The sequence below is a fragment of the Ambystoma mexicanum genome, chromosome 6p (genome assembly GCF_040938575.1).
Source record: "Ambystoma mexicanum isolate Mex_15411 chromosome 6p, UKY_AmexF1_1, whole genome shotgun sequence".
Lineage (NCBI taxonomy): Eukaryota > Metazoa > Chordata > Amphibia > Caudata > Ambystomatidae > Ambystoma > Ambystoma mexicanum.
The window spans coordinates 663,081,706-663,100,788 of record NC_090935.1 but is presented as its reverse complement, the minus strand read 5'-3'; the positions used below and the strand labels follow the sequence as shown (position 1 = coordinate 663,100,788).

Genomic DNA, 19,083 nt, shown 5'->3' with positions numbered 1-19,083 from the left:
TTACTTCATTTGGGGGCAGTGTTGTCCTCTTCTTCCTCCCTGCACCCCCTGCAGCAGGGCAACATCTCAACAGCTTTACATCTGGTTCACGCGTAGATTCTACTTTTAAAAGACCAACTCATCGCCATTGTAGTGAAGTGACTCCCAGCCTTCTTAGGTTGACTTGCTAGGTTTATTATTATCATTACAAGCAGTCAATCAATAAGTTACATATAGGACAATAAAACACTGGCAGCCCATCACCCAGGCCTCTGGCTGAACAACTGACCAGGTTAGAACATTCACCCATGCATTCCATCACTCAGGCATAAACACTCCACATGACATCACAACATTCCTTCTGCAAAGCCAAGCCATAGACAACAAACAGCATTCTGTTTCAGTCACTGTTGCACTGTATTTGTCTCTACCCCTTCTGCCCCATATGACAGTCTGTTAAAGTAACCAAGTACTGTTAATCGGTTACCTCCAGGAAGAGCACCCTCCCTCAGCCCGTTCTTCAGTCACCTCATCCAGGTGTTTTGTGTGATCAATTTACTCTCAAGCCCTTATCAGTCATCGCATCTTATAAATGCATCCCCCTTCACCCTTCCTTCAAGTATGAGCATGATGTTGTATAACTTGGAAAAAGTCATTTCTGCAAGACGTTGTGAAATCAACAGCCTGTGCTACTTCTGCTTTAGTGCCTCTTTCCACCTTAACACATATTAAAAAACTAAATATGTTTTATCACCCAATATTCAGGAGCCAGAGGAGAATGCATATTCGGATACCTCCTTCCCACTGACATGTTCTTGACATACTTCACTAAACTGCAGGGTGTAACAGACGCCCACTTCCCTATCTGAGGATTCCTATCTGAGGATTGCATGTACTCTCATTTGGAGCACATGCTCGGAGCGTATTGTACCCAGGTTAAGGGGCCACATCTGGTGTATAAACCACACATCAGGATATAAAACATGCGCTGGAATTATGTAAAGAAATGACCGCAAAAGACGGTTGAGAATTATACACGAATACTCAACTAGTGCTTTTATTTATGACGACAGATTAGTGGGCATGTGCACCATGTTTATTCCCGTCTAGTTTCCATGTGTGTATCTTTAAGCCTGAAAAGGGATTTCAGAAGTTCGTCTTTCCATTGGCTTTTCTCGCAAGTGCAGCCAGTTCGGTTTCGGCCCAATAAGTGCACCGTTCCGGGTCCCCTCGCTGAAGCTCGTTTGTGAACTAATGAGGCTGATAACATTAAAAGGAAGAATGGGAACACCCAGGCAAAAATTCACAGTTCATGTTTTGCTTAGATGAATGCTATCCAGGGTCGGACTGGGGCATACAATTGTCTCGAGTCGGGCTCGGCACCAATAAAAAAGTGGCCAAAGTTGCAAACGACAATCCATTCTTTTTGTGACAGAGACTAGTGGGACCACGCTGCCGCCCGTGCCCTGCCCGGTCCTGGGCTTTGTCCTGCCTTGCCTCAATCACTTAGGCTACCTTCCGTGGGGCCACCACCACCACAGCAATGCTGAGCCTGATGATGACAAAAATGGGTGTGCGGCGCAGCGGGCCTGTGGAAGGTAAGATTTTAAAAGAAAAAACGTATATTTGGGCGGATGGGGCCCATCATTTTCGAAGTGATGGGCCACAGCCGCCACTCAAAATAAGTTATTTCTTTTAAATCCTACCTTCTGCCCCACAGAAGGTCAGGTTTTCAAAGAAAAAGGTAAAAAACATACTTTTGGGCACAATCCACGGGCCCGGCCACCCGCGGCAGAATCATCCGACTCAGTCTGCGGCAGCCGGCAGTCCTTGGTCACAGAAATTGGCCTGGGCCTGGCACTGACTGCATTCAGCAGCACACTGCACACAGGTCACACAGACAGAAGCCCAGGCGCGGATGGGCCCCTGGTGGGGTCCTGACTCCTGGGCAGTCAGGACACCACCAGGGACCATGCCGCTGCCCGGGCCCCAACCTGGGCCTTCCTTGCCTGATCACTTGACTGCGACAGCCTCCGGCTGCACCGCACGCAGCAATAAGTGACTTACCTGCTTTGCCAGCTGGGACTTGGTCTCCTGTCGGGGCCTCAGGCTGGGGGGGGCCGGGTGCACACAATGGCACCCGCACAAATGAAAAAGCAGGCAGAGGGGGCCCCAGGAAGCAACTAGGGTGCACCACGCAGTGCAGCAGGGCAGGCTCTCTCTCACAAGTCAGGACCGACGACGCCACGCCTCGACACCTTCACTTCACAGTAACTCGTAAAATGAAGGTGGCGCTGCGCTGCCTCCTGTGGCAACAACAACACGTCACCATGTAATTTCACTGGCTCAGATGAACAGCCAATGAAACCTGCACATTCTGTGTTACTATACAGAATGTATCAAATACTGCATAGTAACAACAGAATGGTAGTTTTCATTGGCTGTTTGTAACAGTTTGTTGTTCATTGCTATTGCTGGCCCTTCCCAGGCCCGGCCAGCCATGGCCTTCAACCTGCAAGCACGAGAGAGATCGAGATCAGAATGACAAATCCCAATGGGCCTCATTCCGACCCTGGCGCTCACGGAATGAAGGGTGCCGGTACGGGACCGGCACCCTTCATTCCGTGAGCGCCGATTACGAGGTTCCCTTTGCGGGACCCAAACCAGACGTCTGGTAAAACCAGACATCTTTTCCGGGTCCTGCGAGGGGAAGAGGGAGGTAATAATGGGCCACTTGTAATGTGCCCATTATTACCTCCCTCCCCATTCCCATTGAGCCCTATGGGGGCTCAAATTGGAATGGGGAATGGTTCCTGCAAGGAGGAATTACCGGGACCTCCTATGTCACAATGACCCGGTAAGTCCCCATTGCAGGAACCCAGTAATGGAGTCCGGTTTGGAGGCAGCCATGGGGCTATTAGCACCATGTCTTCCTCCAAACTCGTAATGAGGCCCCATGATTTATAATCGAAGCAAAGCGAAGTAGAAGAACAAACAAAGCAATGGCACATGCGCTGGCTCCGCATGAGTTCCGGTGCCCAAAAAAGAATGCCAGTGTTGGGCACTGGCAACCACCCCCACAAATTATGCACTGCTCCTGACCCCCCACTTAGCAAGACTATACAATCACTTCCGGGAGTCAGGTCATACCTTGGTGTCGATGGAGGAGACGAAAATTATTCTCATCTCTAAACCCAATAGATACCCCAACCAGGTGTAGCTCCTATAGACCGATAGAATTAATATTGATGCCAAAATGTATACTAAAATCCTAGCCAACAGACTGGAGGGACACCTCCCATACACGATTCACCCAGATCAGTCTGGGTTTGTGGTGGGAAGGCAAACATTTGACAATATTAGACGCATGGCACACCTGGTGGAGAAGGCCCATAAATTAGCGCTTCGGTCGGTCCACCTTTCCTTGGACGCTTAGGCGTCCTTCAATCACGTGGAGTAGGCTTTTATGACCAGGGTGATGGAGGATTGGCCTGGGTGCCTATTCATCCGTATGGTTCGGGCAAATTACGGTTCCCTGTCGGCGCGCATCTCCATTAATGTGCCCCTATCTAGGCGCTTCAATCTCAACAGCGGGACTAAACAAGGATGCCCACTTGCCCTCTGCTCTATGCCATATACTTGGAGCCTCTTCTACAGTTTCTGTGGGAATCTAACAAGGTGCATGGGAATACCCTCTTGGTTTCGGGGGGGGGGCGATGGGGAGGGGAGGGTTCCAACACAAAGTCACGGCCTTTGCCGACAAAATGTTGCTCACACTCACAAAGCCTGAGGAGTCGGTGGAGGCATGTAGGAAGGCACTAGAGGAGTTCGGGGGGGTTTCAAGTCTGAGGATCAATGTAGCCAAGTCAGAACTGCTCAACCTCACAGTGAGGTGGCGGGTGGTCGGAGGTCAAGGAGCTGAAGGCAGCCTTGCCATTTATCTGGAGCCCAGCAGGGATCCGTTACCTAGGAATTAACATAACATCCCAGCTCCCCGGGTGGTATCAGGCCACCTATCCATCAATTCTGGCCTCCATAAAGGTGGATCTTACTAAATGGAAGAACTTGAGAATTTCTTGGTTGGGCAGTATAGCCGCAATCAAGATGGTTATGCTTCCCCGACTGCTTTGCCTTTTTCAGGCCTTGCCAGTGGCAGTACTCAATAGCTTTTTTTAGAACCTGGGGAAAATCACCGGCCAGTTTATCTGGGAAGATGAACGCCCATGACTTGGCCGCAGGCTTTTGATGTCCCCCTACGAGGGAAGGAGAATTGGCGCTCCCCAACTTTTGGCAATACTGCGAGGCATCCCAGATATGCATCATAAAGAAATGGCTGTCGTGAAGTGGGGGAAAAATTCTCGGTAGCTATGGATCGAGTTGTGGCGAGAAAGGTCCAACGGTAAGTTCTGTGGCTCTTGCACCACATAGGCCCCAGCATCTGTATTTAAGCACCATAACAAAACTGGTAGCTGACACGTGGGACAACTTAGCCAAGAAGTATGGGATTACAACGTTTCCGTCTCCATTTACTACGCTATACAATAACCCTGACTTCTCTCTGGTGTTGGAGCCGGGGGCTTTCGCACACTGGCAAAAAGGGGGCTGCCATGTAACCAGGGATATGTTTCAGGGCCTCTCCATCCGATCCTTTCCTAAGTGTAAACAATGCTTTGGGGTGGGGGAAAACGAAAGGCTGCAATATTTCCAGCTGAGGCAATAGCTGCTAGACCTCTGCATCAAGGAGGCAGCAATGCACCCACTTGCATACACATTTAAAAAAAATCTGACACATGATTGTGAAAGGGGGCTGATATCAGGACTATACAAAGTGTTGGTGGTGGCCACCCGATGAGCAGCATGGCCATATATGAGGCATTGGGAGAGGACGATCAGGATGGAGCTGGAGAGGAGCGACTGGGAAAGTATGTGGTCACTGGTGCCCAAGGTGGTCAGGTCCTCTCAGCTACCAGAGTGCTGGTACAAACTGATCTTCAGGTGGCACTACACATAGGTCCGTCTCCACAGTATATATCCTGGGTCTTCGGGATGGGTCCTGGTTCCACATATGGTGGATGCCCCAAAATTGAATCATTCTGGACGGAGGTATGGTAGGCTCAGGAGGGATTATTTGGTGAGGCTGCGACGGCGCCCGCCGAGGAAGGTATTCTGGGGATGGACGGTGAGGGGGCTGGGAATGAACCCAGGGGCCAGAGGAAGGCTAGAACAGTGCTTATTTAGGCAGTGTTAGGCATAATTATATGTAGTACCCTTTGGGAACACCACACACAATTAAGACTACAAGTGACAGTACAATAGCCTGTACCACACAGTTAAAGTGGTAGCGGTAGCAGAGCAGCCAGACTTATCTCAAGAGTAAGTGAGCAGTATCAAATAGTTACAACAAAGGGCAGCAATTACTATGATTCAGGTAAACAGTGACTCAAGGTTTTCAAGTAAAAGAATATACATTTATTTCACTCTTCAGTTGTATAACATTACACTATTATAAGCAGTCGAAAAATCACTCTTAATACACCACACAACTTCCCTTAAATTCCAGACAGGTTAAGCTCACAAAATGAAGTGGGAGCAAAATGGCATTCCAGCAATTTAAAAGGGAGGGAAAGACAAAAGTTAACATAAATGAATCCACACCAACAGGTAAGTACTCGGGGCAAGCGAACAAGAGAGACTACAATGATAAAATCAGATAGAAAAGGCTTATGGCCAAAGTCAATGGTTCAAAAGTCTTTTGCTCAAGATAATACAGTTCAGGGTAGTTTGCGGTAAAGTTCGTGGCACGGTTTCTGGAAGTGGTTGGTTGGTAGAAAAGTTAGTTCAAAGAGAAGAGAAGGACAAGCCTTCGGATTGGAGAAAGATTTCAAACACTTTCACTACGGCTGAACAAAACGAACAACTGGATTTGCACAGTACTTTAAAACGGAGAGGGAGCTGTAGCTGAGGCAGACATTCCTGGTTGTTCCTGCAGGCTCACGGTTCCTGAAGAGACTGTCGGACTGATCAGAGTAGGAAGACTGGAGGGTCCTGCACTACCCAGGGCTTCACCGGGCAGTTCAGTAGTTGTAGGGGTCCTCTTCTTCCAGTTCCTCGTTGGTTCTTTCGTTCCAGTGGCGACTCTGCTCTTCCAGTTCGAGACCTGCTTTTTATGCAGTTTTCCCCCATTCATACAGTATGGCTGTCAATCACACAGCAGGGTGGCTGGCCTGGCAAGGCCAGTCGCCTTAGCCAATCAGACAGGTGTGTGATTGGGTTACCAAGGGAACCCATGGCAGGGGTTCTAAAACCCCTCCCTCACATCCTGCCTACCCAGACTCTGAGGCGCCTAAAGGAGGGCTTCTGTGTAGAAGCCCGCGAAAAGGCGATGAACAAAAGGGACCAAACCTGGTTTGGCGCACAGAGTAAAACACGAGAAAGACTTTAACAAAAAGAAATAGCGAATAAATCCGGTCGGAGCCAAAATAAAATGTATTTGGTCAAGCGGGTTTAAATAGCCTAAAACATTACCAAGTTTGTATAAGATAATCGCGGTAAAACATTTAGGGTAGATACCACTGCCACCAGCCAAGTCTTAATGTAAAGGGAGCGAAACAATGCCCCAAGAGGCACAGACAAAATGGGATAAGAAACAACCCTTTCAAATACTCCATGGAAGATGGGGTGTACTGGGTCTGTGGTATAAGTGACTAAATAAAGTTAATGGCAACTTTATCTTTTCTGGGGCACTGTAGTCAGCCCCAGAAAAATGGAGTTGGTGGGAAGTCTAAAAGACAACCCTGTGTCACTGCACTGAAGGTGCTGTGTAACACACATGAAAAATATGGTGCTATGGAGTAGGTGAAGCTCCAGTGCCCAAGATCACACAAAAAGTAGAAACACACATAGCAAAACACATGTAAGAGTGGTAACAAAAGGCTCACACTTTTACCAGGCGAAGAAAATTAATCCTAGAAATCCAACAAAGCTGCTGAGGGACTCAGTAGGTAAGGGAAATCAACCATTTATGAGAATTCTCCCTAATAGGCAGCAATGCTCCTGATAGCGCAGGAGTGCAAGGCTGGCTAAGGAAAATCTGGGAGTTTGTGGAACTCGAGTGGGCAACGTATGCAATGAACAATAACCAAGCGTGATTCGCCACAAGCTGGGGGTAAATGATTGCCTTCCTCAAGGAGGACTTTAGAGCTCATATGTGCCCCAAGAGCTTAAAATTACTAGACCAATCTTAGGGTCCCTGGAGGGATTTTCATACTGCTTGCTATTCATGGTTGTAAGTAAGCATCTGCCTGTAGGTGGAGGGAGGGGGGGGAGGGAGTTGGTAAAGTTGTATAACAGTGCAGAGGGGATTTTTCAGAAGACGTCTTTACTGTTGAAAATTAATAAACAGTTTAAAAAATATATAATCAAAAAAAGGGAGTTGAATCCACGCATAATGTGCTTTCAGCTAGTACCCTTAATCTTTCGGCAAGGAATGTTGAGATAACAATTGCCTTCTATACACTTTTGCCTGCATAGTTGCTGAGGGTAAGATGCACTGGATGTCAGTACATGCCCTCATTTGATACAACCTTTAACATTGCAATGATACAGAGGAAGTGAATGAATTGTGTATGGTCACCTACTACGCAGCGCCCTTATGCCTCAGACAATAAATCTGGCTTTAATTCAGAATATTTCTGCTAGACAAGAGCGAGGACCTAGCCAATTTGGTTTAGCTACCACCTTCTCGGATAGGAAGTACCTAGATAAAGGTGCAGTTTGCGGTGTGGCGCTGTAAAGGAAATGTCAGACTTTTATTCAGTGTTAACAGTTTCTAAGGTTCCCACAGAAGTCATCAGTGAGGAACAAGATGTTCGTCTTTCAAAATTATTGGGGGAATCCTTCAATTTCTTTGCAGGTGAGGTTCAAGAAGTGATTTTACTGTTTCTGGTGTACTTGGTTTATGTGAACATGATTTCCCGCTATATTTAATTCATCAGCTGCAAAGGCTTCAGAATGCTGCAGCAAGAACGATTCTCCTATTGGGCACGTCTCCCAGGGTCTGTGCATACTTCAACTACCACCAGCAAAGGCCAGAATAGACTGTAGAGGTCACGCATCAGGCCTTAAAGCACTCCGCGATTAGGGGCCCCTCATTCCAGGCATATAAAATGATCGTCTACAAACAAGAACATGTTCTACACTCCACCTCAGCTGAGCTAGCCAGTTGCTAAATTTAAAAAAGAGCAGGCAAAGGCAGATGTGCAAAATCACAGACTAAAAGTATGGAACACTGTACTATTCACAATAAAATGCCACACAGTCCACAAAATCTTATGAAACTAAGTACCTTCCCTATTTGCTTAATTGACCAGTCACCACCATGAGGCCACCCTGGTGGGACAGTTGTGTGCAAGAAATATAATAACACAACTTACACATCTCCTGTTTCACTTGCACATAGAATGACCCATTTATTAAGCAGCATAGCAATCCTTCCTTTCTACCGAGTCTCTATGGACTAGATAGTAATACAACAAACATATTGTGCTGCTTAACACGTAAACTGGTCTAGACTTTACATTGTATGATATGTCGAATATGGTTCTATGTCGTTTTATCGACAACAGGTTTTTCAATGAAATTACTTTGAAAAAACTCAATCAAAAATCTCATTTTTTTTTCTTTATGGGGGGGTCCTCTCCCAACACCCCATTCCCTATATTAACCGTACCCCAACCCACCCCTTTTAACCCCTTAAAGTCCACCTATATATTTCTAGGAGTTTTTTCGAAGTAATTTGTTTGTAAAAACACCTTCGATGAAAGGATGCAATACCTGAAATATTATGCCAAGGCTATGTTGCATACGGTCATACAGATAAATTAAGCCTTGAAAGTAGTATACAACCAAAGCAGCACATCAGGTGATGGCCTCACACTATGCCACTAGCAAATTTACTTTTGGATGACTATGTCAGCAGTAGTTTCACACCATTAGTTTCCCCATTGGAATACATGTTTACCTCCTCCTTTATCTCCAGTTGCCAATAGAAGTGGTGGCAGGCCAGCCTCATCTTCGGGAAGAAGGCTCATGTCCTTGCCTACACATTTCTCGACGCCACAGAGCATTCTGTAATCAGAAAGTCCAGCAACTGTAAATGCCCCAGCTGCAGCAGGACTGTGCAATTTCTCGGTTTCGGAAGTCAGACTGCTGGTCTCCTCATTGGCAGGTTCATCAGATGCAACACATGTACCAATCGCAGGACTGGTAACCTTCAAGGGGTATAAAACAGGCAGCAATCAGACTAGCCACTTGGTTACATTCTATCAGACAATGAAAACTGAGAACTGACACTTGAAAGACACAACCAATTAAAAGATTGCAAAACAGAGCCGCCAAATAAGTCAAACTGATTACAATTTATTGGCAGGGACATCCAGTCATGGCCTATCAGGATATTTTGGGGAACCTCCTCCTTAGACGCCACCACATACAAGGTTACAAATCTTTTCAATCAAACCAAAAAACAATTATATTGTTCCAGGAGACTTCAAGTGTTGCCCCAAAACCATTTCCAATATTTCATGTGCTTGGAAAGGAACACAAATTCAAAATCGCCTTTAAATACATCAATATTCTTACTTTCAACGGGATATGGAGTTTCAGCGCTGGAAACGAATTGCAGCATATTTCAAGTAATGTATGCCGAGAACAGTCCTAAATGCCTGGCTTCTTACTCACAACTGGAGCACTCCTGAACCCATGTGTTCCATTAAACTTACTATGCTAGTTTCCACTGAAACAAAAAACATACAATGGAAGGCTTACAGTCATTTTGGAGCCTGTTGGCTGTCCAGATATATGATCCCCCTTCTCACAGTTAAATGATTTTCACACATATAAAAGTGCTTCTATTCACCCTCATCACTTACAGAATGCACAAAAACACAATCACGAAGACTTGACTGTCAAATATCCCTCCTAAGTGTGCAATGTGGCATCCCCATGTCCATTTCAATCTGAAAAAGGAGTGTGGGAGCCCCTCTACTGAGAACAAACATTTTATTTTATCTATTGAACATTTGTATGACACCACTGCTCCAGATAAGATTTGGAAGTGTGAGTATTTTACGCTCTATTTTTTAAAGTTGGGAGTAAAATTATTTTTTAGGGAGTACCAATGTAAGTCAAATTCCCAATGAGAGTAATTTATAAGCCAGTAAAAATATGTTTTAACTGAAAAACGGAAATGTTTTTGTAAAATGTATTTCTTTGCAGCCAGTTATTTATGCACATTAGAAGATCCACGTTTACTTCTTCCATCAGGCAGTTAAAATAGTAGTTTCTTCATAAGGTACTACGTGCACTACTGGTCCAGACATATCCATGGTGCTGTGAGGGTGAAAGCACAGGTGCAAGACCCTTTTACTCACAAAATTTTCCCTTTTAGGAGCATTTGCCAATTTTTAGGGAGTAAAAAAGGCCAATACACCCCTTATCTGTATGGCTGAATGGCGCCTATACAGCAAAAAGTGTTTCCAGGCGCCGCAAGACAAAAAAAAGAGGCGGGGGAAAAAAAGGAGAAAATAACAATAACGGTCCTACTAGGCCTTGTGACATTCAGATCGTGCAAGTGTAGTATCAAGCAGTGCCGAGGAAGGGTGAAGATCAGGGTGCAGGGCTAGGATAGGGAGAGGAGGAAGAAGGGGAGGAGAGTGAAGTGCAGAAGGGACCTGGCCCCAGGGGCTGGGAAAGTGCCATGGGGAGCACAGGAGGGCAAACATGGGTCAAATACCCTGTTCTTTGGAATTTCGTCCACACAGGAGGGTCTACAACCACAGTTTAGCTCACTGCACCCTTCACAGAGGAGAAATATCCATATCCGTCTTTATCCCACCCACAAGGGCAGCGCAGCACCGAAATGCTAGGCAATTCTCTGAACAGGAGTACAACCAGCAACCCCAGATACGTTTCAGCCTTGCTGGGCCTCCTCAGTGAGGTGAAGCTGAGCCTCTCTAAGACACAGTGAGCAAGGGGTCCATGTCTGGATTACCCTTGATTACTTACGGTGAATCCTCAAGTTTTAAAAAATTAAAAAGGAGCTAGAACGATCATGGGTCAAATACCCTGTTCTATGAAATTTCTTCCACGCAGGAGGGTCTACACAACCACGATTTAACTTGTTCAGAGGAAAGTTGCCTAGCATTTCAGTCCTGGACTACCTAAGTGGGTGGGTCCAATCTGATATGCAAATGGATATTTCTCCTCTGTGAAAGGTACAGCAAATTAAAACTGGATTGTAGACTCTCCCGAGTGGGCATCTCCCCAGAGAATATGTTATTTGGCCGTGTTTGTTCTTGGCAGAGGGGCTTCCAGACCTTTTTGTACATTATTTAGGTTCACTTTAGAGACGTATCCTTTTATGCCTTTATTTATTGTGGATTCTCTACTGCGGTCAATAACAAATGTTAATTTGAAGTACGTTCACTGAAATTTCAGTACCGTTCTCAGGCATGCATGTGAGGTTGCAGTGTTAAATACACACAATTGGTGAACCTTTACAATTATGGAATAATATGAAGTGGAACAGAGATGGCACAAAAAACATGAAAGGCGCTGTGGTATTACCTAATAAATAACAATTCTGAAAGTGAATGTCAGATAATGCTCCAAGCATTATTAGAGAATTGCAACATGATTATGCAAAATGATAATCAGTGTGATAAAGTATAATCTAAGTTAACAACTATATTTCCAAACATTTGAACTGCTACGGTATTCCACAGAGCCATCTATTTCACAAAAATCATGTTACACAAAATATAAAATCACATTCATGGAGCCACAGCATGGAGAGAAGGTACACAAACCAAGAAATATCAACTCTCATGGAAGCGTATTTTGAATGCATCGTTGAGCTTTTATTACCATTAGCGATTCCGGCAGTATGGGGCTCACTGGACTGTGATCTTGAGAGGATCTTTTACCCCCAGCTGACAATTTTGTGGTATCTGCAAGTTCTCCATTCGGTAAAACACCATCAGCAAACCATACTCTCTTTTGTTCTTTAGTACCTACTTCAAATACAAAACAATATTTAATGAAAGAAATCAAGTTATTCAGCAAAATATGTTAATGTACGCAAAATAATACAAAACAAGAACCTATACGTTTAGTAAACAAAGGACTTAAAATAAGATATGGAGACATTAAAAAGTGACTGGGTATTGGATGGGGTTGGAAAGATGAACAAGGGCTGTTAGGGAGAATTCTCTTATAAGGCTAATTTCCCAAACCTAGTGAGTCCCCCAGCAGCTTTGCTGGATTTTTGGGGTTTGTTTTTTTCTCCTGCTAAGAGTGAGACTCTTTCTCCCACTCTTAGGCATGATTTGAGGTATGTCTTTGACTTGTGTGCTTATGGGCTATGGGGTCTTTTGATCCATAGGGTATCATCTGTTTTTTGTATATGTGTTACACAGCACCCTCAGTGCAGTAACACAGGGGTGTCATAGTGACCCCCAAACATAGACTCCATACCCTGGGACTGACTACTAAAGTCACCATTGACTTTTCTAGTCCTAAATTGTGAACAGAACCACAACCATCATTTTGTGGAAGTACTGGAAGGGGTTAATTATATTGCCCCTGGGTCTGTTTTCAAGGGGGCACTGTCCAGTCCCCCTTTGTCGAGTTTCTGGCTGGTGGCAGTGGTTACCATGCAAAATATTCCACCAGAATATTTCCTATGGGATTTTCCCATTGTTTTTAAAACGCACCACTTTTTGGTGCAATGTTAAAGATACTGCTGGTTTATTTGTTAAATATTAAATCACCGGTTGGGTCTTTTTACCAGAACTCTTTTCTAGGGGCGTGGCTTGAGCAGCCATGGAGTAGGACGTGGATCTGGTGCAGCTCCGTACGATCCGACGGATGATCCGACAATAACTACCTTCTAAAACGTGCTATCAAGTCCAAGATGGGCAGCATATGCATGGGAACGTGAGCGCTGTGCATTGCCCAGAGATGGAGTGAGAAGTGAGCTGCACTTCAAAGGAATCGCCCAACGAGGCCGGCCGCAGCGGATACATAGTTTCCTCAAAATGGCCGGCGAACAAAGGAATCGAAACTAGAGTGCCGGAGCAGAAGTATGAAAGTGGCAGCCGTTGTGTTATAAGGAAGGAAGGAAGCGGGCGGCGACACAAGACCTCAGCCTGGTGAGCCGCGGGTTCGCGCGGTGCAGCGTTGGCCCTGGACACAGACAACAACAAAGGCGGACCACCCCCGGAGACCAAGTGCCCAGAAACAGCCACGCTCGGATCAGAGGACGGGCGCGTGGGGCCGGGTATTCCCTGCCTACGTGCGCCGAACGCCCGATGTGTGCGCTGCGTGAGGCGAATTCGGACCGGGGGCAGGAGACTCGGCTTGGATGTGGAGTGCGCGCCCAAGCAACAATAAGCTGAGCGCTCCCCGCGGGGTGATGTAGAGCGGGAGGGGCCGCGGAATAAAACATTGGATAGCCCGCCCCGCACTGCCTTCGAAAGAACAGACGGCAAATAAGCGCATGGCAGATGCATGCAAAGCGCTCCAGCAGCCCATGAGGTGGGGAAAGGATATTTGGCAACAAGGCCCACAAGAACACACAAGGACTTCCTGTAGTCCGACTTTGTTATAAACTGTGCGATGCGGGCGAGGCCAGTGAGAGCTTTGGGTGGTGCCTCGAGCTGCCGCACAAGGTTTGTGGAGACCCGCGTTACACAAAGAAACGGCGCTGGTCCTGCCGCAATTTAATGATTAATTGTAACAAAGGCACGGGAGCGACACGAAGCGGATACATTGTGGCATATAGTTGTCAATAGACTGCATACAACAAGGACTGCAGATACATGAACGGAAAGAAAATATATTGGACGACGTGCACGCCCTTCTTCCTTGCCGCTGGGCTGGAAAACAGAGCATTGTGCTTCAGCAGAAGGGGCAGCTGATGTACAGGGCAGCTGCTCACCATTAGTTTAAGCAGCCAGAACAGAGGAATCGAGCACTCAACAATAAATAGCTACTAGAGGACACTGTTTTGCGCTGGTGGGCTGACACTGATGGAGATGTTTCTGCACTCATAGGGGCAAAGGGGTGTGCAACACTGGGAGCTGGGGGCATGCTGGGAGACCAGAAACCAGCAGATTACCCTGAAGATGCCACAGAGCCTAAAAATATAAAACACCAAAGAGAAGCGCGGCACTTGGAGAGTATGCAAGAAAGACTGCTGTAGATATTTGCAACGGTGCACATTGTGCAGAGCCCAAACACCGGAGGATTAAGGCAAGAGAAAAAGTAATCCCTACGATGCAATAGGTTAAGTTAATACGCGGGAGAGCACAACCCACTCTGGGAAAGGGCCCAACTAACTCAAGCCTATACAGGAATATTTCTGGACAACTATCTAGGATCTGAAGTGCCACACTGGGTTTGCTTCAAAGTAGAAGTGCAGGTTCGATATGTCCGAGACCAAGCAGCCCCCGACACATAACTGCGTCTACATGATGTCAGGGCGAGGTGCCATAAGCAAGAATAAGAACAAACAATCCACAATGGAAGCCTTTGCTAAAACGCAGCCATCTCCTGCGACCGCAGCACCTAGGGGCGCGACGGCACCAGTGGAGAGCACTGTAGCGACGGAAAATCACCAGATTGTGGCGGCTATCGTGGAACTGAAAGACTCGTGGGGATTAGCTATGGCAGACTTGCGCACTTCCCTGGAGGCCAAGATAGACGCAGTAGGCATCGACGTCACCCTGCTGAGACAGGATGTTAGGGCGCTGGCTGAGAGGACATGCAGCCTGGAGAGTGCGGTGAAAACCAAAACGGATACTAGTAGCAACAATGCAAAGGAGGTCCATATTCTGGAGCAACAGGTGGCTAACCTGGAGAATCGTGCGGAGGAGGCGGAAGGGAGAGCAAGGAGGAACAACATCTGCATGGTCGGCCTGCCAGAGGGGGAGGAAGGCCAAGACCTTACAGAGTATGTTGAGAATCTACTCTTACAAGAAATAGGTGCCGGAAAACTTTTCACAAGGATTTGCAGTGGAGCGGGTGCACAGAGCCCTTATGAGGAGGCCGAAGCCTGGGGCTCCCCCCCGGGCGTAATCGCAAAAATACTTAACTATAAAGATCGTGAGAAGATATTGGAGTATTTTCGCAAGGGCGGAACAATCAAAAGGGCTTCAAGTACTATTACAGCGTATCCTGACTATACAATGCTGATCCAGAGGCAACGGTACAGTTATGTGGCAATCAAAAGGAGGCTACGTATGGCGAATATAAAATACATGCTTCTGTACCCTGCGAAATTGAAAGTGCAGCACAAGGGCAAGATGTACTTTTTCGACAGCCCGGAAGAACCAACGACATGACTGGATCTTCAGGGCTGTCCGGAACGATACATGGAGCAGGCTTGCGAGGAACACGATAAGTGATGGGGACCATGCACGTATATTGAGGTGATGCAGGGCGAGTGTCCCAGCAGAGATAATGATAGTGCTTAAGATTAAGGGATGCGGTTGAGTAAAGGTTACATTCTGCTGGGATACCTCAGACTGTGTCGAATTTAAGAGACTGGAATATAGTAGTGCGCATGCATGCACAGATTGAATAGCTAGGCGTGGTTGGACTGTTGCAAATAGGAGCGGCTGGGTGCTAGCACCCTACTTTCCCTGAGTAATAATAGTTGTTGTAGCAGGTCAGTCACTAGGGCGAACTCACCCTGCGGAGCTTCGAGTACAGGCGCGAGCCAGAAAGAGCTAGATGCGGGGGGGCCTGAGATCCAGGGATGGAGCTGGGCAACAGTTGGAGCGGGTGATGTTGAGGATGGGAGGGGAGGAGGGTGGGGGGGGGGAGAATGAGGAGTTTGGGGAGTTGGGGAAGAGAGGGATGACGGGAGGGACAAAGGGAGGGTTGTGTGGGGTGTTTTTAGTTGGGGAAAGTTTGAACTGGGGTATGAGGCTACATAGACAAAAACAGAAGGAGGAACTGATCTGCACTGGTGGGAGGGGAACAGGAATTCTAATGTACCATGGGGGACCTTAAAATTATTACATGGAATGTCAGGGGCCTTAATAGTTATTTGAAAAGGAACAAGGTGATGTTATACCTGTGCAGACAAAAAATAGATATCGCACTATTACAGGAGACTCATCTGACTCGGCATAAATTGGGAACAGTGGTGAAAAAATGGAAAGGGGTAGTGGCGGGTTCGACATAATCTGCCTATGCTAGAGGGGTGCTTATTTGGGTGGCACCACATGTCCCATTTCACAAATTGCAGGAATCTGCAGAAGCGGACGGCAGAATGGTTATACTAAGGGGACTAGTGGAGAACAAGGAGGTATGCATAATACTGCCCCGCAAGAGCGAGGATTCCGATGTGGCGTCTCCGGGCAGAGGCACTTAAAGACCCCCTTTTCAAGGAAGACATAAGGGAGGAGATCGTAAAGTACTTTGAGGTAAATACGGGAAGCGTGGACTCTGCGGGCACGCTATGGGAAGCCTTTAAGGTAGTGTTGCGGGGCATAGCCATAGCGAAATCTAAAGACCTACAAGGAGGAATCCTAGCTGATCTACACGAGGCAGAAAAGGAACTGGAAAAGGCACTGAAAGGAGGAGATGACACTGGAATAGACATGGAGCTGATACTTACATGGCAACAGACATGTGTGGAGCTATGGGATAGATTGTCTAACCTCAACTATAGGAAATATATAGAAAGACAGCATACGGGTGGAGATAAAACAGGAAGGCTTCTGGCATGGTTGTACAAGAGCGAGATCCCCAGACCCACCATCAGAACAATAACAAGAGAAGATGGAAGTGTAGCTGACACCCAAGAGGAAGTTAATCAGGAATTTGCAAGTTACTACAGGGATCTATATGGGGATACGGGGAGAAGTAGTTGTGAGAAAATGAGAGACACTAGACGACATAGGTCTGCCCACAATAAGTGCCGAAGAGAGAGAGGAGTTGGATGCGCCCATCACCATAGAGGAGTTAGAAGAAGTGTTTAGACAGCTACCTACTAGTAAGACCCCAGGTGCGGATGGGTTTCCGAGTGAGTTTTATAAGGTGTATAAGGCAGAAGTGCTTCCCCCGATGTTGGATATGCTAAATGAATCGTTTGAGATAGGACGGCTGCCAGAATCACTTAGGGAGGCGATTATAATACCGCTTCCCAAACCAAATAAGCCTGGAGACAGCTGTGGCTCCTATAGACCACTCTCAATGCTGAACCAGGACAGCAGGATACTGACAGCCGTCCTAGCAAGCAGACTGCGCAGAGTCATTGGCAAACCAATACACCCGGATCAGAGAGGCTATGTCCCAAATAGGAACATAACTCATAATCACAGACGACTTCATCGAGTTGTTGAATGGGGAGCAGAAATGATGGCGAAATGGCAATAGTGTCTTTAGACGCTGTGAAGGCCTTTGACTCAGTCAAGTGGCCATGGCTTCTCGCAGCATTGGCGGGCTATGGTATGGGGCCTGGATACATAAGATGGGCAAGGATGCTATATAGTGAACCGATGGCCAGAGTCAAAACGGGAGCAGTGATTTCCGAGAGATGGCAACTGCGCAGAGGCACCAGACAGGGGCGGAGTGCAATGCTTAAAATGGTCGTCTTGCCCAGGCTCCTGCATTATTTTGGAAACATTCCGAATTTTATACCTAAGAAGTTCTTCACCAGACTACACGGCATGTGCAGGGATTTTCTGTGGCAGGGTACCAGGAATAGGGTGGCACTATGGAAGTTGCAGAACTTTTATGAGAAAGGGGGAATAAAACTGCCGAACTATGAGGCCTATTATGAAGCGAGCCAACTGCAATATGTCGCCAAATGGCTCTCAGATGAAGCCTGAATCTAGGTTGTTTAGAACAGATAGTGCCGCATTTTATTTAAAAGAAATAATTTGGTTACCTGAGACGGAAATGAAAGTGCGTCCTAAGATGATGATGATGATGATGATGATGTTTGGGTGGAGGGTCTAGCGCCGTGCATGCCGGATGATAGGAAACCCAGTCCCATGCTCCCCACAGATACCATTGGGTTGTGTTGGCTAAGGGAGATGAACAACTACGAAGGACAATTAGGAACCACTGGGAATCGGTGGGATTGGCAACTATGGGTGATGTCTGGCGGGAGGGGACTATTATAAACTTAAGAGTTAAGGGAGGAAGTGGGGTTACATGTGGGCCAATATATTGCATATTGTAAAATGGTGCAGGAAATTAAAAAAACTTGGCGAGAAACAATATTGGAAGAAGAGCCTGATGGTACCATAGACATGATATATGATATAACGGAAGGAGGCCATGAGATTTCTAGATTGTACGAAATGTTGATGTCCAGGGTTGGGAAAGAACGCAACTGAGATCGGACTGGGAGGCGGAGGTGGGAGCCCCAATGGAGGATGGGATGTGGGAACGTGCCCTTGGGTACCACAAGAGGGTGTCAAGGAACGCCAGATTAAAACAGATACAACTATATATTACGCACAGGGCATTCATGACACCCCTGAGGATATCGAGGATTCAAAATGCCGGTAGACAGGCATGCCCCAAATGCGACGAGGAGCAGGCTGATATGGTACATATGTTCTGGTCCTGCCCAGTGATTGAGCACTTCTGGAGTGAAGTAGTGGGGAAACTAGCAGCAAAGGGGGTCACTATTGTCGTAGACGCAGCCTAGGCTTACTTACTGGGGGGCTACCCCAGATCGCTAAAACTTAAGCATGTCAATAAATTGAAGGATTTAGCATATGTGCTTGCAAAAAGGAATATTGCCATGGGATGGAAGGCTTGTCATTGGCCACGGGTGGAGATGTGGTGGAAAGAGTTGCAGAAGTGGGTGGAGGCGGAAACCCTGGTATGGCAGGAAGCAAGTAATATAGGGGAGAAGAAGAGGTGGGAACCCTGACAGCATGGAAATCGCTGATAGCGGAACTGTTTGGAACAATACAAAATCTGACGGAATCCACTGGAAACGAGACTCCACCACACGGTACGGATACAGACTGAGTCGAACAATAGGCTCGTAGGGGTGGGTGGAATAAGGGGAGC

At 46.8% G+C, this 19,083-nt stretch overlaps 1 protein-coding gene across 2 annotated transcripts in view; it reads right to left on the bottom strand.

Moving 5' to 3' along the window:
• ZFYVE16 (zinc finger FYVE-type containing 16) overlaps positions 1–19,083 on the bottom strand; it is a 1,039,436-nt gene that overhangs the window by 852,942 nt on the left and 167,411 nt on the right. Inside the window, exons 5-6 of one of the 2 annotated variants that reach the window (XM_069627543.1) lie at positions 11,905–12,053; positions 8,999–9,248 (exon numbers count right to left, since the gene is read on the bottom strand). In XM_069627543.1, coding sequence (XP_069483644.1) covers positions 8,999–9,248; positions 11,905–12,053 — 399 coding nt within the window. The remainder of the gene's footprint in view (positions 1–8,998; positions 9,249–11,904; positions 12,054–19,083) is intronic. The other variant, XM_069627544.1, reaches the window with a different exon arrangement.